The 15,030-nt window shown below is 41.0% G+C and overlaps 1 protein-coding gene across 2 annotated transcripts in view; it reads left to right on the top strand.

The window, feature by feature from the left end:
- Positions 1 to 15,030, top strand: part of THADA (THADA armadillo repeat containing) — a 354,225-nt gene that overhangs the window by 49,034 nt on the left and 290,161 nt on the right. For both annotated transcript variants that reach the window (XM_072140258.1, XM_072140259.1), the window contains exon 22: positions 6,463 to 6,572. In XM_072140258.1, the coding sequence (XP_071996359.1) occupies positions 6,463 to 6,572 (110 nt within the window). The remainder of the gene's footprint in view (positions 1 to 6,462; positions 6,573 to 15,030) is intronic.

The raw sequence follows: 15,030 nt of genomic DNA, 5'->3' as shown, positions 1-15,030 counted from the left end.
GCGAAGTTGTAAGATTACCTAACGCTCACATAAATCTCTCCTAGAAGAGGCGAGTCTCTGCAGCCCATTGTGAAGGGGGAACGTCTCTGGCCTGGCACGGGCCTGGGAGGTAATATACTGTGCAATGTAAGAAATACAAAAGCTGAAATCCCGGATAAAATCAAGGAATAGAGCCGGATAGTGGTCTATGAGGGTAACGCTATTCTATGGAGTAATTCCTGCATTCAGTCTTTATGTTAGGTAAAAAAAATTGTTCTAATGCTAAATTCAAATGGCTGTACGGGGGACGTATATACAGCCGATGTATATACGTCCCCTATAGGCGACAATGGATGCCTGGTGCCGTACCGGACACGTGTGTCACCGCACCATTCCATAGCCAGGAGAGACATGGGAGATGTCCTATCTTTCTCCGGAATACTGCGGTGTGCGCCATATATCGCTGTGGAGCTGGGCGGGGGTGAGCAGCTTTACCCCCTCCTCTTCTCCCAGGCGCCGACGTGTGCCCGGCGTGCTACGGTACGGCGGGCACACGTTTGTGTAAATATAGCCCAAAACAGAAGCTTAAGCCTTGGTCAAATATAACAAAATTCTAACATACCGACATTGCAAATTCTTAAAATATACTGTGAGCGCTGAGAGGTAGCTTTCACGCCAGTTTATGATATTGGTAACCTTGACTATGGATCCTTGCGTCATCCCGTGAAGTGAATCAAAGAGACAACCACTGGCTCACTGGTTCAATAAAAATTATTTGGTGAGCTTCACCTAAGGCCCCATGCAAACGGCCGCGTGAGGGATGTATGTATGGTTGCGGCTGGATATACGTCCCCATAGACGGGTATGGTGCCCGGGGTTGCTCTCCATTCTGTGCTCGCGAAAAAGATAGAGCAGGGCAGCATTGTCAGATTACTGCTCACAATGCAGGTCTATGGAGAGGAGAGGAACGAGCTGGAGCCCAATGAAAGAAGAAACATAGACCTAGTCCAAAAAAGACGACCATAGTTGTATGTCAAGACGAGTACCGGACTTTGAGTATCATAGTGATTTGTGTGTATGCAGGGAGTCCCTTCCCCGTAAAACGATAGTCATTATTCTTATCTGCAGGGAAGCAGGGACTCCATGCTTCATGTCCTCAAAACTGTGGTGGGCACAGTGCACAGTCAGTTGTTTACGTGCTAATGCATGCAAGTTAAAAGTAATGTGAGCCTCTGCCTGCAGAACTTTTCTTGCGCATGCAAATTAGCACCAAGTAGTCATGTGGGCAGGGACACTCTCAATGAGGTCACGTTGTGGTGGTGCCTAATCACGAGCATATATATCACTGTCCTCGCTGTGCGACTCAGGTTTCAACATCCTAGTGGTTGCGGATCAACAATGCGGGCACGTGCACATCAATCATCTTGAAGTCCGGAGCAGTAGTCGAGGCAGGTGCCTGACCCCGCCCCTAGAGCACAGAGAAGCTAATTTGCATAAAAATAACACTAATTTAGTCAGATGTGTCCAATAGAAGTTGAGTGTTTTAGTGACACCTAAAAGTTGTAGCTGATGTGAGAACCCATCTAAGTTTCCATTCTTCAGATATTTTAAGGTCATCTTGTGCCGCAGAGTCGGAATTCGCTAGTTCGCGTTCCCACACATCCCCGTTGCACAGTTTATTATGTCTGGGGAAAAAAAAATCTATCTTTTCCTTGTAAGTTCTGTTTTTGTTATTTGTTTTGGACCCGAAGTAGCATCGACGCTCACAGATTTCCTCGAAAACTCGTTTGATATATCTTGTGTCTGTTACAACAGAGGTTTCGTAATATTCTTACTAAATCGAGACGAGTCTTTGTTCCCATATATCTGAAGAATTTTTGTGTTAAGATATGCGATATAAGAACGTATGATAATTATCACCGACATATGTATAATGGATAGAATTTGGCAGATTATTAAAGGGGTTGGCCACTTCCATGTTTTTTGATGTTTTCTATATTGTGTGTGTGTGTGTGTGTGGGGGGGGCAGGATATGAGGTAATTTACCAATATACATCTAGTAATAGTTCTGTTCCGCTTCTTTGATATGTAAAATGAAGCCTCCTGTCTTTAACCTCATCAGCCGGACATTCCTGACCATAAAATGGCTGCAGATGGAGGGTCATGTGATCTCTATCTGTCAAGGAACAATCGCTCTGCCAGGATCTTGATCTTCTATTCATAAACTCTATCATAAGGTCCTGACAGGGCGATTGCTCATTGATGGCTGCAGATGGAGGGTCATGTGATCTTATCTGTCCATGAACAATCGCTCTGCCAGTATCTTCATCTTATATTCATAAACAGTATCATAAGGTCCTGACAGGGCGATTGCTCATTGATGGCTGCAGATGGAGGGTCATGTGATCTCTATCTGTCCATGAACAATCGCCCTGCCAGTATCTTGATCTTATATTCATAAACACTATCATAAGGTCCTGACAGGGTGATTGCTCATGGGTAAGATCACATGACCATCTGCGGCCCTTTTATGGTCAGAAATGTCTGGCTGATGTTGTAATAGACAGGAGGTGTCACTTTACATATGAAGAAAGCAGAAAAGAACTATTAGTAAATGTATATTGGTAATTGACCTCATATCCTGCTCCCCCCACACTTATACACACATTCCAAAAAACTTGACGTAAAGTGGCCAACCCCTTTAACTGACAATGATTATATAAAGCTTCATTTTTTTGTGAACAGAGATAACATATGCCATAGTTTGGTTCGCCTGCACAATAAGGCCCCCAGTACTGCAAGCACATAGTACTTACCTCTTCTTAATTTTTTTTTGGTGTATGTTATATTAGGACACATAAATCTTCCTCATTCTGGGAAATTAGAGACTCCGTCAGAAAGACATACCAAAAACACAAACGCAATCCTTGTGGCTAGATCACATGGCGGCTTTGCCAGAGATTTTATGTTGGGTAAATCTGTGGACAAAAATCTTTTCTCTTTGAAATCAACGGGAGGCAATCGATTTTTTTTGCGTGTCAATAGGGCACATTTACTTACCCGTCCACGAAGTTCACCGAAAGTGCGTTGCCCATTTATAATGCACTGTGCCGCGATTTACTAAGATCGTGCGCCCGATATCCTGCATGTGCCGCTTCCCCGCTCAGGTCCGCCGGAGTTCACCTTCTTCATCCTGGTGCATGTGAGTGCTGGGGCTTGCGACACAATTTGAAAATGAAATCCCGCGCTCAGTCGAAATCAGTCGGATCATCCTCCGGCACGCCGCCCAACTTGTTTCGCATGAAAGTCGGCGCAGCTGCGCTAAAAGCCGATCGCATGCGCAAAAATCCCAGTGCAGACACTTCTTAAATACCTGTGCAAGCCGTGTAATCCACAGAAAATCTGCACAGTCCGACAAAAGTGATCAGCCCGACCCTTAGTAAATAAGCCCCAATGTCTTTTATTCTGAGTGGATGTTGCTGAGAATATAGGGCACGTTCAATACCTTTCAGGAAGCCCTAGAGCGTAATTTTGACCTTGAATTTGACCTCCCAGAATATCTGGGCCAATACCGCCATGTGAACTGAGTCTTACTAGTCCCCCGCTACTACAGCTATAATATATTTATATATATTTTTTTTTCAAAAACGGCACCACTCCATTTAGTGGCTATGACCGGTATTGCACTGCTAATCAATGGACCAATCCAGTCAAAGCTAATTTTGGTGCCGGGCCTGAAGAAGAGGAGGAGGACGACGACCAATTTTCATTATATTCCTAGAACCTGGAGTCCTGCTTCTCCCTCCAGGCCCTGCACAAGATGTCATTCAGTGAATCTAACTGGAGTGTTCCTTTAATTGGCCCGAGCTGCGTTACCAGATGCACGCCATGAACCGATCTCTAAGTCATCATCCCGTTTTCTTATCTCATGTAACCGATTCCACAGGAATGTGGTGACTGCAGTTTGGCCGCTCCGATCTCGTGCAGATTTACAGATATTTCTCATCATCTCAATAACTCCCCATATCTGCAGCCAGACCTCCTGCTGGTTATTACCTACAGGTCCTTGGGCGTACCAGGGCTGCCCTTAAGTTTTATCAAGTTTAGATAAGGTGAACTCTTCTTACCTTTCCAACGACTTGTCTTCTCCATCTCCGTCTCATTCTTTTTTTTTAAGATGATTTACCTTCTCTTTGGGTTCTCTTATCAGACCGGCGATCATGAATGAGGCCGGAATGCCGAAATCCTCTGCGTGTGAACCTGACATTGCACAGATACCTACTTTATCAGCTGGAACCAGAGCGATGGGGGTTTATTTAGCAAACCTGGAATTTTCTAAACTTCTGTCATTGATGAAAAATTTGGTTATTTTAGAATAGTTTTTTTTTTTCCAGCGAATTTGCTGAATAATTAAAAGGAATGGGAACTAAAAGTTATGTAATACAGGCAGTCCCCGGGTTACGTACAAGATAGGTTCTAAAGATTTGTTCTTAAGTTGAATTTGTATGCAAGTCGAAACTGTATATTTTATCATTGTAGATCCAGACCAAATTTTTTATTTTTTTTTGCCCCAGTGACAATCTTTTGCTGTAATTGGACCAAGGATTATCAATAAAGCTTCATTACAGAGACCTTACAGCTGATTATTTCTGCCTTGGACTATAGTAACATCCAGAGACTTCACCAGAGGTCACAGGGGGCAGAGGGGTCCAACTTTAACTAAGAGTCGTCTGTAAGTCAGGTGTCCTTAAGTAGGGGACCGCCTGTACTATCTAAATTTCCACAATGCCCATGATTGGATGTATGTTGGGCTTCAGTTCACGGTAGAGCAAAATATATAAAGGTCAAAAAATTTTCGACAACTTTGTAAGGTGCACCATATTGGCTTGTAGGTTGTTGGAGTGCTCACTATTGGGATCCCCACCATTCTCCATTCTAGTTAGTGAGACTTTTGAAGATTGCAGACCACTGTACTGATGCAACTCCGGCAGTGTGAATGCGAAACTAGGAACCTCTTGATCAGTAGGGTGCTAGATGAGTGGAGGTCAGACTGCTGGGACACCCAGTGATCATAAGAATGGGGATCTGCTCATCCAAGTGAATATATTTGCAGTATTTGTGGGGCTGCAGGATATAACTGGTTGCTGTATGGGAACTGTAATGGAACAATGTGACGCTCCATTCAAACCAGAAGTGGGACCTGTTTTTCATATTCTTGGGTATTTCAGTTGACAGATTCCAACCAATTCTTTAAGGGAACCTGTCGGGCTGATCTGAGACACTTAGCCACCTACAGGTCCCTTTGATCTTTTGGTTTAGTGTCCCTACATGAGTTTTCTACATGATGGCATAACAAAAAAAGCATCTATACTTTACTGCGCATGCGCTGTCATTATGGTGCATGCGCAATGAAGCCGCGGTATTATCCCAAATTCACTTTTCGCATGGCGAGAGGAGGCGTCGGCGCAGGATCTTCAGATGTGAGTCCGATGTGCCTCATCGAACCTCGCATCGAGGTAAGCTTAAAGGGGTATTCCCATTTCGACAAATTAATGTTATTGTTTTATGATGTTCTACAATTTTCCAATATACTTTTCGTATGAATTCTTTACTGTTTTCTAGATCTCTGCTTGCTGTCATTCTATTGAAAGCTTCTAGGTTTACTTCCAGTGGATAGAAATCTGATCATAGTCACACAGGTGCACTGCTCGTTAGTATCATAGAGAGAAGTCAGAGCTGTGTGATATAACGAGCTGTGCACCTGTGTGACCATGGTCAGATTTCTGTCCACTGCTAGTAATAATATAAGCTTTCTATAGAATGACAGCAAGCGGAGATCTAAAAAAACTAAAGAATTGAAACAGAAAATTTATTGGAAAATTGTAAAACTTTTCATTACACAAAAAAATAACATTTATTTGCTAAAATGGAAATACGCCTTTAAATGTTTTTTTTTTCCTGTTAAATTGAGGCCACGGAAAGTTCTCATATTGTTCGATTTGGGACCCTAAACCACCTACAGGTCCGCATGAGACCAATCAAGTTCTCTTTAAGTTCTTCTCTTTCCTTTGCATAGGATTCACTTTGAGATGTCTTAAATGGGTTTCCCTGATCATACATATACATTGTATGATCTAATTTTTGTATTGCATATCTTATTACTACTTTTTATTATACTTCTTAGTGTGGTAGAATAGAGAAGTCTTAGAGAGTCTTGTCCGAGATGTCTTGTCCGAGATGTGTGTTACTCCTGAGTTATAGATCTCTGTATACTTGCTGATGCCCTTCTATTGCAGAAATGATCAAATTTTGGTATCCACATATCACGTTTCAGAGGAGCTACTTCCGCTCCAGTTCTTGCTTCTGCTAAGGCCACTGATTGGCTGTCACTTGTTCAAATGAATTAATCTTGAGCAAATTTTACAATGTATATTATACCTTTATATACTTTTCTGTGACTATTTATGTTTCTGTACATTGCAGGTGGTTGAGATGGGGGACTATTTCAAGCATCACCTCTTGCAGTCCAGACATAGAGGGGCGTTTGAGCTGGCCTACGTTGGCTTTGTGAAACTGACAGAAATGCTGATTGGGTAAGTAACAATTGACTTATGGCTAAAGAGACGCCTCCACATGTAATATGCCCAAACCGAATATTGTGTGACTGCATCAGGTTATGCATGAAAGGTATCTATGACTATGCAGGGTCCGCAGGGGGTAAATTGTGACTAAATGGTGATGATTCGACGCCTTTGAGGTTGCAGGAGATACTGTCACCCCTAATTCCTTCTGTATTGGGAATATTTTTTATAACTCTAGCTTTGAGGTTGACATTTTTAAAGTAGAGACCAGAAAATGTTCCTTTTTTGTCCAAGTAGATCACTTCATAACAGGTAGGTAGCCCTGAAATGGGTCTGTTTTTTTACGTCCATTAGCACACGAAATGGAACAATAAATTTGTAAAAATGTTTATGTTGACATATATGTATAAGTTGACACATATAGATGGACATTGTTATTTATTGAGCATAAAACGTTGCCAAGGGGTTTACCTGAACCCCCCCCCCATCCATCAGCAAGTTAGACCCTGTCCTGTAGATAAGTGCCTAACTTTTGTCGGGACTGCCTTTGTGTATGTGTGAGTGTATATAGGTGTGTGTAATATGTACATATATATAATATGTATATAATTTATTTATTATTGGTACGTTAGTTACAACTTTGCCTTTATGTGTAGCACAATATGTAGTTCCCATGGTAAAAGCAGTAAAAATGTTTTTTTATATTTTAGCCGATTAAAAAAAAATAAATAAATAAAGACAAAACTATAAAACATAAACCCCAAAATGGTACCCATAAAACCTACAACTTGTCCCACAAAAAACAAGCCCAGGCTTGTCAAACACACAGGTGGTGTTGATATGAGGTTACGTTACACTTTTTTTTCTTTGCAAAAGTCTCACATTTTAAAAATTAATTAATAGAAGCTCATCAATAAAAAAGCCAAAATGGTACCTTTAAAAAAAAAAAAAAAAAAAAAATTAAACTGAACCTGCAAGAAACAAGCCCTCATAAAGTTATGATTTTAAAAGTTGCGGATTGTGAAAATTGGGGAGAAAAAAAATCAAAAAGTGCATAAACTTCTCAAAGCCGGCTAAGGGGTTAAGATTTCAGGATTTGTTGGAATTCAGTGGTGGACAGGATTAAGTAGATGAGCCTAGAAGTCGTTGTTAAGAATAAATCACATAAAAATTTGCCTTTCTGACCACCCAAACCCATGAATGAAGGTCAGGGATGAGGAGCGGCAATGCGGACAGAGTTCATAATATTTCAAAGACTGAATTATGTGCGGTATGAGGACAGAACATGACACCAAGGAAATGCTAATGAAAGAGAGTATTCAATGGCTCTTCTCAAGTCTCCCAGACAAACCTATTCATATAATAATGTACTGACAGATCAGGAGCACAATTCTATCAGTTTACAGTCTGATAATCACATATAATAAAAAGCCAAAAGACAACCTGACCAAGGCTTTGAAATGTCTTGTCCGGAGTATTTTAGGTCACGGTTGAAAAAAAAAAAAAAAAAAAAACTATTACTATAAAAATTATTCTTTGAGTTCCTATATAACACATGGGGTGTGTCTGCATTTTGTATAAAATTGTGTATTTGATCATATTTAAATTCCTGGGACGTATGTGATTATCCAGTCGTAGCAAAACTTGAAATTAATTAAAAAAAAAAGAAAAAAATCAATAATAACACAGCTCTGGAAGGATATTGGTGCGGCAAGTGGTTTCACATACAAGTAAAACTTTATTTTCTGGCTTTTTCTTTTGAGCATGTGTTTTAACATTAAAAGAAATCTACCATTTGTTTTTATGCATTGTGAACCAAACATACCTTGAGAATGCTGTAGCTACACTGATGCAGAAACATATCTTGTTTAAGCCCTGAACTGAGTGATTTTGCTCAAAAAACAATTATAAAATTCAGGACGTTTGAAAAGCTGGGTGCTGCCGGCTGCCGTACATAAACACATTATATATGGAGCTGCCTGAACTGTCCAGACAGGACTAATCAACCTGAGCTGGATGACTCATACTCAGCAGCTGGGGGATGGTGCAGTGATTGATTACTTCTGCCTGTCAGGGACAACACAGTGATGACGACATTCTCAGCTTATGCAGGGCAGGACAAGGCTGGAGCAGTGCATAATTAGGATAAGAGGAGAAGCACCAGGGCAGCCACAGGAGCGCCAGAGCCTCATTATTATAATTTTATAATTATTTTATCAGCAAAACCACTCAGTTCAGGGATTAAACAAGATATGGGCCTGCATCAGTGTAGCTACAGCATTCTCAAGGTATGTTTGGTCCATAATGCACAAAAGCAAATGGTAGATTTCCTTTAAGCATGTTTTCATGAAATTTATAGAGGAGTTTTAAAATTTTTTGAAACTTTCTTATGAGGGGAAAGGCTACGAGGCAATGCTACTTTACCTGTACTCGCTTCAAGGCAGCACTATTTGTGGAAAACATCGTTTACAGGAAAGACTGTAAGGCAGTACTATCCGTGCCCATGTCCCTAAAAGTGAAGATTGTAAGGTTGTCCCATCTGTGCATACATACCTTACATTTATAGACTAGGAGGCAGTACTTTCTGTGCCAGCACACCTTACAGGAAATATTGTGCGGAAGTACCATGATGCCAACATTCCTTATTGAGAAGACTGTGTGACAGTACTATCACTACCTGTATCCCTTACAGGATAGACTGTGAGGTATTACTCTGTCAGCGATACCCTACACAGAAAACCTCTGATGCAGCACTTCCTGTGCCAAGATCCCTGGAGAGAAATCTATGAGGTTGTACTATCTGTATCAACATAACTTACAGGGAAAGGCTAGGAGGTAGTGAAGTCTGTTCCAGTATAACTTACAGGAAAAGACTGTGAGGCATGACTCTCTGTGCCAGGAATACCCAACAGGGAAAGACTATGAGGCAGCACTTTCTGTGTCAACATCCCTACAGAGAAGACTATGACGTTGTACTATCTTTATCTATGTACCTTAGAGGAAAGTCTGTGAGCTGGGAGGGACTCTGGGAGGGACTCTGGGAGGGACTCTGGGAGGGACTCTGGGAACTAGTCTCTATGCCAATATCTTTTACAAGCAAAACCAAGACCATCTTACACCCCTACAATGGCAGAAAAGGAGGCAGTACAATCTGTGCCTGCAGCACTATAGACACATCTCCCGATTTATCATAGCTCTGAGCTCTGATTGGTTGGCATGGGTAACTATAACACTTCTGCTCAAAGAGACTTCTGATAAATCTTCCCCATAGATCTGCTACTTCCTACCATCTCTTCACACGAAATCTTGAGCCCGGAGATTGCGATCACTTTGCCGTCTGGTCTTATAACTTAACCCCTTAATGACCGCCCTATCGGGATTCTACGGCGGTCATTAAGGGTACTTCTTCTGACGCAACGCCTTTCTACGGCGCCGCGTCAGAAGAAGATTTCGGGACATCGGGTCAGTTTAGTGCCGTGTCGGGCTGTGATATCACAGCCCAGACCCGGCACTAACACCCGGGATCGGAAAAACTCCGATCCCGGGTGTTTAACCCCTTACACGCCGCGGTCAAGCATGACCGCGGCGTGCAAGTGTGTCCCCCGTGGATCGGACCCCCCCGGTGTGCTTACCGGGGGATCCGATCCCTCGTGCCGCTGCCCCGGGTCCCGACGAGTGACCCGAGGCTGTCGGCTCCTCTTCTCGCCGGGTCCTGCCTTCCTGGCAGGACCCGGCTGTAAGTAACTGAGCATGCGCAGCATGCTCAGTTACTTACACTATACACTGCAATACAAGTGTATTGCAGTGTAAAGGCTTGAATAAGCGATCGGATGATCGCTTATTCAAGCCAAGAAGTAGAAAATGTAAAAAAGTTAAAAAAAAAAAAAAATTAAAACTTTTTATAATATAATTAAATAAATAAATAAAATAAAAGTCCCATAATCTCCCCAGTAACACATAAAATGCAAATAAAGTATATAAAACACAAAACACGTACATATTTGGTATCACCGCGTACGTATTAATCTGTACAATAAATCTAAATCAATATTGAACCCGCTCGGCGAACTACGTAAAAAAAAAAACTCGGAAAACTTTCCATAATATACAATTTTTCATCAAACACCATCACAAAAAATGTTCTAAAAAGTGATCAAAAAAAGTTATGTTCCCTAATATGATACGACTGAAAAGAACAACTGTTTTCGCAAAAAATAAGCCCTCAACCAGATCTGACAACAGAAAAATACAGAAGTTATGGCCCTGAAAAGTTGTCAATAGTAAAAACAATGCGATTTTCTCCAATATTGGTTTTGCTCAGGAAAATTAAGCAAAAATAAGAAAAACTATATAAATGAGGTATCACCGCAATCGTAGTGAACCAGAGAATAAAGATAAAATATTATTTTTACATTACGGTGAGCGGGGGGAAAAAAAATGCTAACAATCCAAAATAAAAATTGATGATTTTGTTTGTGTCCCCCTTGAAATAGTTAATAAAATCTCAAGAATAAGCTTTAGACTCCCAAAATAAATTATCTATACATTGTATCTCATCCCATAAAAAATAAGCCCTCATATGTTTGTATTATCAAAAAAAATAAAAATGTATAGGTCGTACAATGTGACAATACAAATCTGCTGTGAATGGCGCCTCCATTCATTCTATACTCGGCCGTGCGCCCGCACAGCAGTTTACCACCACATATGGGGTATCAGTACACTCGGGAGGAATTGGGCATCAAGCATTGCAGTGCGTTTCATCATTTAATTTATTTTGAAAATTTCAGTTTTGGCCTAAATGAATGTATTTTCCAAAAAAATTCAATAGTTTCTAAATCGCAGGTCCATATTTTTTAACCCATGTGAAACACTTAAAGGGTTAATAGACTTAATAGAAGTTGTTTTACATAACTTGAGGGGTGAAGTTTCTATAGTGGGGTAATGGTTTATGGGGTGTTACTATTATTTAGGCCTCTCAAAGTCACTTGAAAGCTGAGTTGTCCCTCAAAATGTGAGTTTTGGCAATTTTCATGAAAATAAGAAAAATTGCACCTAAATTTCTGCACCTCATAACATCCTAGAAAAATGACCGGAAGCATAAATTATCATCCCAACATAAAGCAGATATTCTGTAAATGTTAATTATCAAACTTTTTGGGTAGTTTTACATCTTGTCTGGAAACCAGAACATTTCATACTTGGAAAATGAAGAATTTTTACAAACTTTTGCCAAATTTTCACTTTTTTTCACAACGAAATGCAAAACTTATCACTTAAATTTTATAACTAACATGAAGTACAATGTGTCACGAGAAAACATTCTCAAAATCACCGGGATATGTTAAAGCGTTCCGAAGTTATAACCAATTATCGTGAGACTTGTCAGATTTGAAATATCGAGTCTGGTCATTGAGCTGAAAACTAGTGTCGGTGATAAGGGGTTAATTGCAGCATAAAGGGAATACGACGGGTCGCTACAGTACGCAGGGAGAGGAGACTGGACCGCAAATATTTGCTAAACTAGAATTACAGTAATTGTTGGTTGCCTCAAGTAACACCTGAGCCCATGATTCAGACGTAATCAACTTTTACTTCTATTACATTAACATTGGATAATACCTCATTTCCTGACCGTCAGCGACTGCCAGAAACAAAAGTACGGCTAGTCCCCCAATCTAAACAAACAATCGCAATTGTGAAAGCGACGCTGAGTGCCGGGGACGTCGGATATAAACATTCGCATGTATAGCTATTGTGTCTTTTATAAATAAAATTGTATATTTCTGCATATGTGTTTTGGATGAGAAGTCACAAGGAAAGTCCCTGGATGGAGTCCTGGCCAGAATGTTTTTTTTTTTGTAATGTAATTTTGCGCTGCTTTTAGCATCTGCTTAAGAGATTAAGGTGTTGCGATGCCAAATGCAGCGTGCTTTGACGTTAAGGCTTTCCAGCCTCCTATGTGGGATGACTCAGATAAATTTAAAGCTTATTCATTTCATTCATTGAAAAATTGTCTTATATTTAAAGGGGCCTACGGATAAAAAAGGATGCCCTGGAGCTGGAGAGGGTTCAACGTAGAGCCACAAAAATAAGGGGTATGGAGGGTCTTAGTTATAAGGAAAGATTAAAACAACTAAATTTATTTAGTCTGGAAAAGAGACGACTACGAGGGGACATGATTAATTTATAGAATTATATGAATGGTCCATACAAAAAATATGGTGGTAAATTGTTTCAGATTAAATCAAATCAAAAGACGAGGGGGCACTGTCTCTGTCTGGAGAAAACAAGGTTTAATCACCGGAGGCGACAGGGCTTTTTTACTATGAGAACTGTCAATCTGTGGAATAGCCGTGCTCAGGCGCTGGTCACAGCAGGGACAGCAGAGAGCTTCAAGAAGGGTCTAGATGCCTTTTTATACCTAAATAACATTGATGGTTATGTTATATAGAATTGTTTCCCATAAATCCCTTCCTCATCCGATCCCTTCCCTTCCTTGGTTGAACTTGATGGACATGTGTCTTTTTTTTTTTATAAACTGATACTATGATACCAGGAAGGCATAGGAAAAACAGAAGAAGACTTAGTTCCCTTGTTTTTCCTACCCAGCCATCAGTATCGGCGACAGTGTTGCCGGTCATGGCATTCAGTGGCAGAAGCAAGTTCCAGTTATGTGACACAGTTGATGTCTGTAGACCCTACTGAGGCCACAAATTGACCTCAAGGGCCCCGTGACCGCTGACACTTCTTGTCCAACCAGGCCAAAACCATGGCAGCCACCACACAAGAATAGATAGATGGAGTAGGGTAGGTTTGCGAACCTTTCACCAGGATTGTAATTTTTAGCTGGTGACAGGTTCCAATAGCCTATGTTAAGATTTTAAAAAATGCCTTTGTCAGCATTCTGAATACTTTCATAATTAATTTAAACAAATGAATAATTTAATAATTGCAACTACTTCATAAAACTTTATTTCACATTACATGACTCACTCCCAGCAGCATGTGGTGAGTCCCAGGCTGAAGGGGGCAGAGGCAATATCCTGTGTCTGTCTCCTTATGTCACCATTTCTTCTCCTCCACACTCATCCATCCCCTTCCCCCTCTTCCGGTCATGTCATTGAGCAGGCAGGGGTGGGAGGGTGATGGTGTGGAGGAGAAAGAATGCATGAGGAGACTGGGACGCAGGCACACAAGCTGCAGCAGGGAGCCAGGTGATGTGAAATAAAATTTTATAAAGCAGTGGCAGTATTCAGAATGCTGACAAGGACATTTTTTTAAATCGGCATAGCATAGACCAGTGATGGCGAACCTTTTAGAGATTGAGTGCCCAAAATGAGACCCAAAAACCACTAGCTTTTCCCAAAGTGCCAACACGGCAATTTAGGCAGTAACAAACTTATTGCTACCAGAATCTTTGAGCTCCAATCCGACACCTTTTCACTCTTTGGACAGGACCAAGCAGCACAGGATGGGTCACTTTAAAATAGCAAGGCACTACTTGGACTGCCTGAGACTGCAGGAAGATGCCATGTCTGGCAAACTCTGTGCCTGGGAGACAGCCCGTGTGCCCACAGAGATGCCTCCGAGTGCCATCTCTGGCACCAGTGCCATAGGTTCGCCACCACTGGCATAGACTATTGGAACCTGTAACTAGCTAGTTCACTTTAATTAAATTTTTCTTAAGCCATCTCCAGCCAGATTAATTTAGATATCATTTATATAATAATATAATATTATTAAGGAAAACAAAAAGCTAACAAGTGGGAGACCCTCAGAAGACTAAGGTATTTTTTGTTCTGCTGAGTGAAATGACCTGAACTAGCTAAATTATTGGGACCTGCAGTCAATATACAAAACGGCAAAATTCCTGGTGCGGTGAGGCACAGTGCATGCCCCATACCGCAACGTGAATGTGCCCAGTAGAAGGCTATGGGGCCATGAGTTCACGGCCTTGGCACACTGTTACATGCATGAGGTCTTGGACACAAATGCATCATGTATTAGAGGTAAAATTAATAAAGCAGAAAAAGAGAAGCCCAATTTGATTTATTCTTAATATAGTGGCTGCGATTTATACAAATGTCATCCAGTTCCTGCCATAAAAATGTGAATTTTAACCAATGCTCACACATTTATTACGACCGGACTCATGGCAGAAACCACTCCTTTTTGAGTTTCCAGATCTGTTTTTGGCCTAAGATGTTGATAATATTCTTTCTACTTTTGGTCATCTCTAAGCTTGGGAGTTCACTGTGTACTATTTAATAGTTGTCTTCAAAAGAGTATGCATGAACACTTGAGCTCCTCCTAGTGGTGACTGAAAGCAGCCAGAATTGTATAATGTAAAGAGGTTGTCCAGGTACTGGCAAAAATTAGATGCACATGTCAAAAAAATAACAAGATAAACACCGAGTCGAAAGCCTTTTTTATTAGTGATCCTCTGTGGGCATTTGTTTGCAAGATG

Source organism: Engystomops pustulosus, chromosome 3 (assembly GCF_040894005.1).
Source record: "Engystomops pustulosus chromosome 3, aEngPut4.maternal, whole genome shotgun sequence".
In the NCBI taxonomy this organism is placed as follows: Eukaryota; Metazoa; Chordata; class Amphibia; order Anura; family Leptodactylidae; genus Engystomops; species Engystomops pustulosus.
The sequence above is the reverse complement of the archived record's forward strand: the minus strand, read 5'-3'. Positions and strand labels throughout refer to the sequence as shown.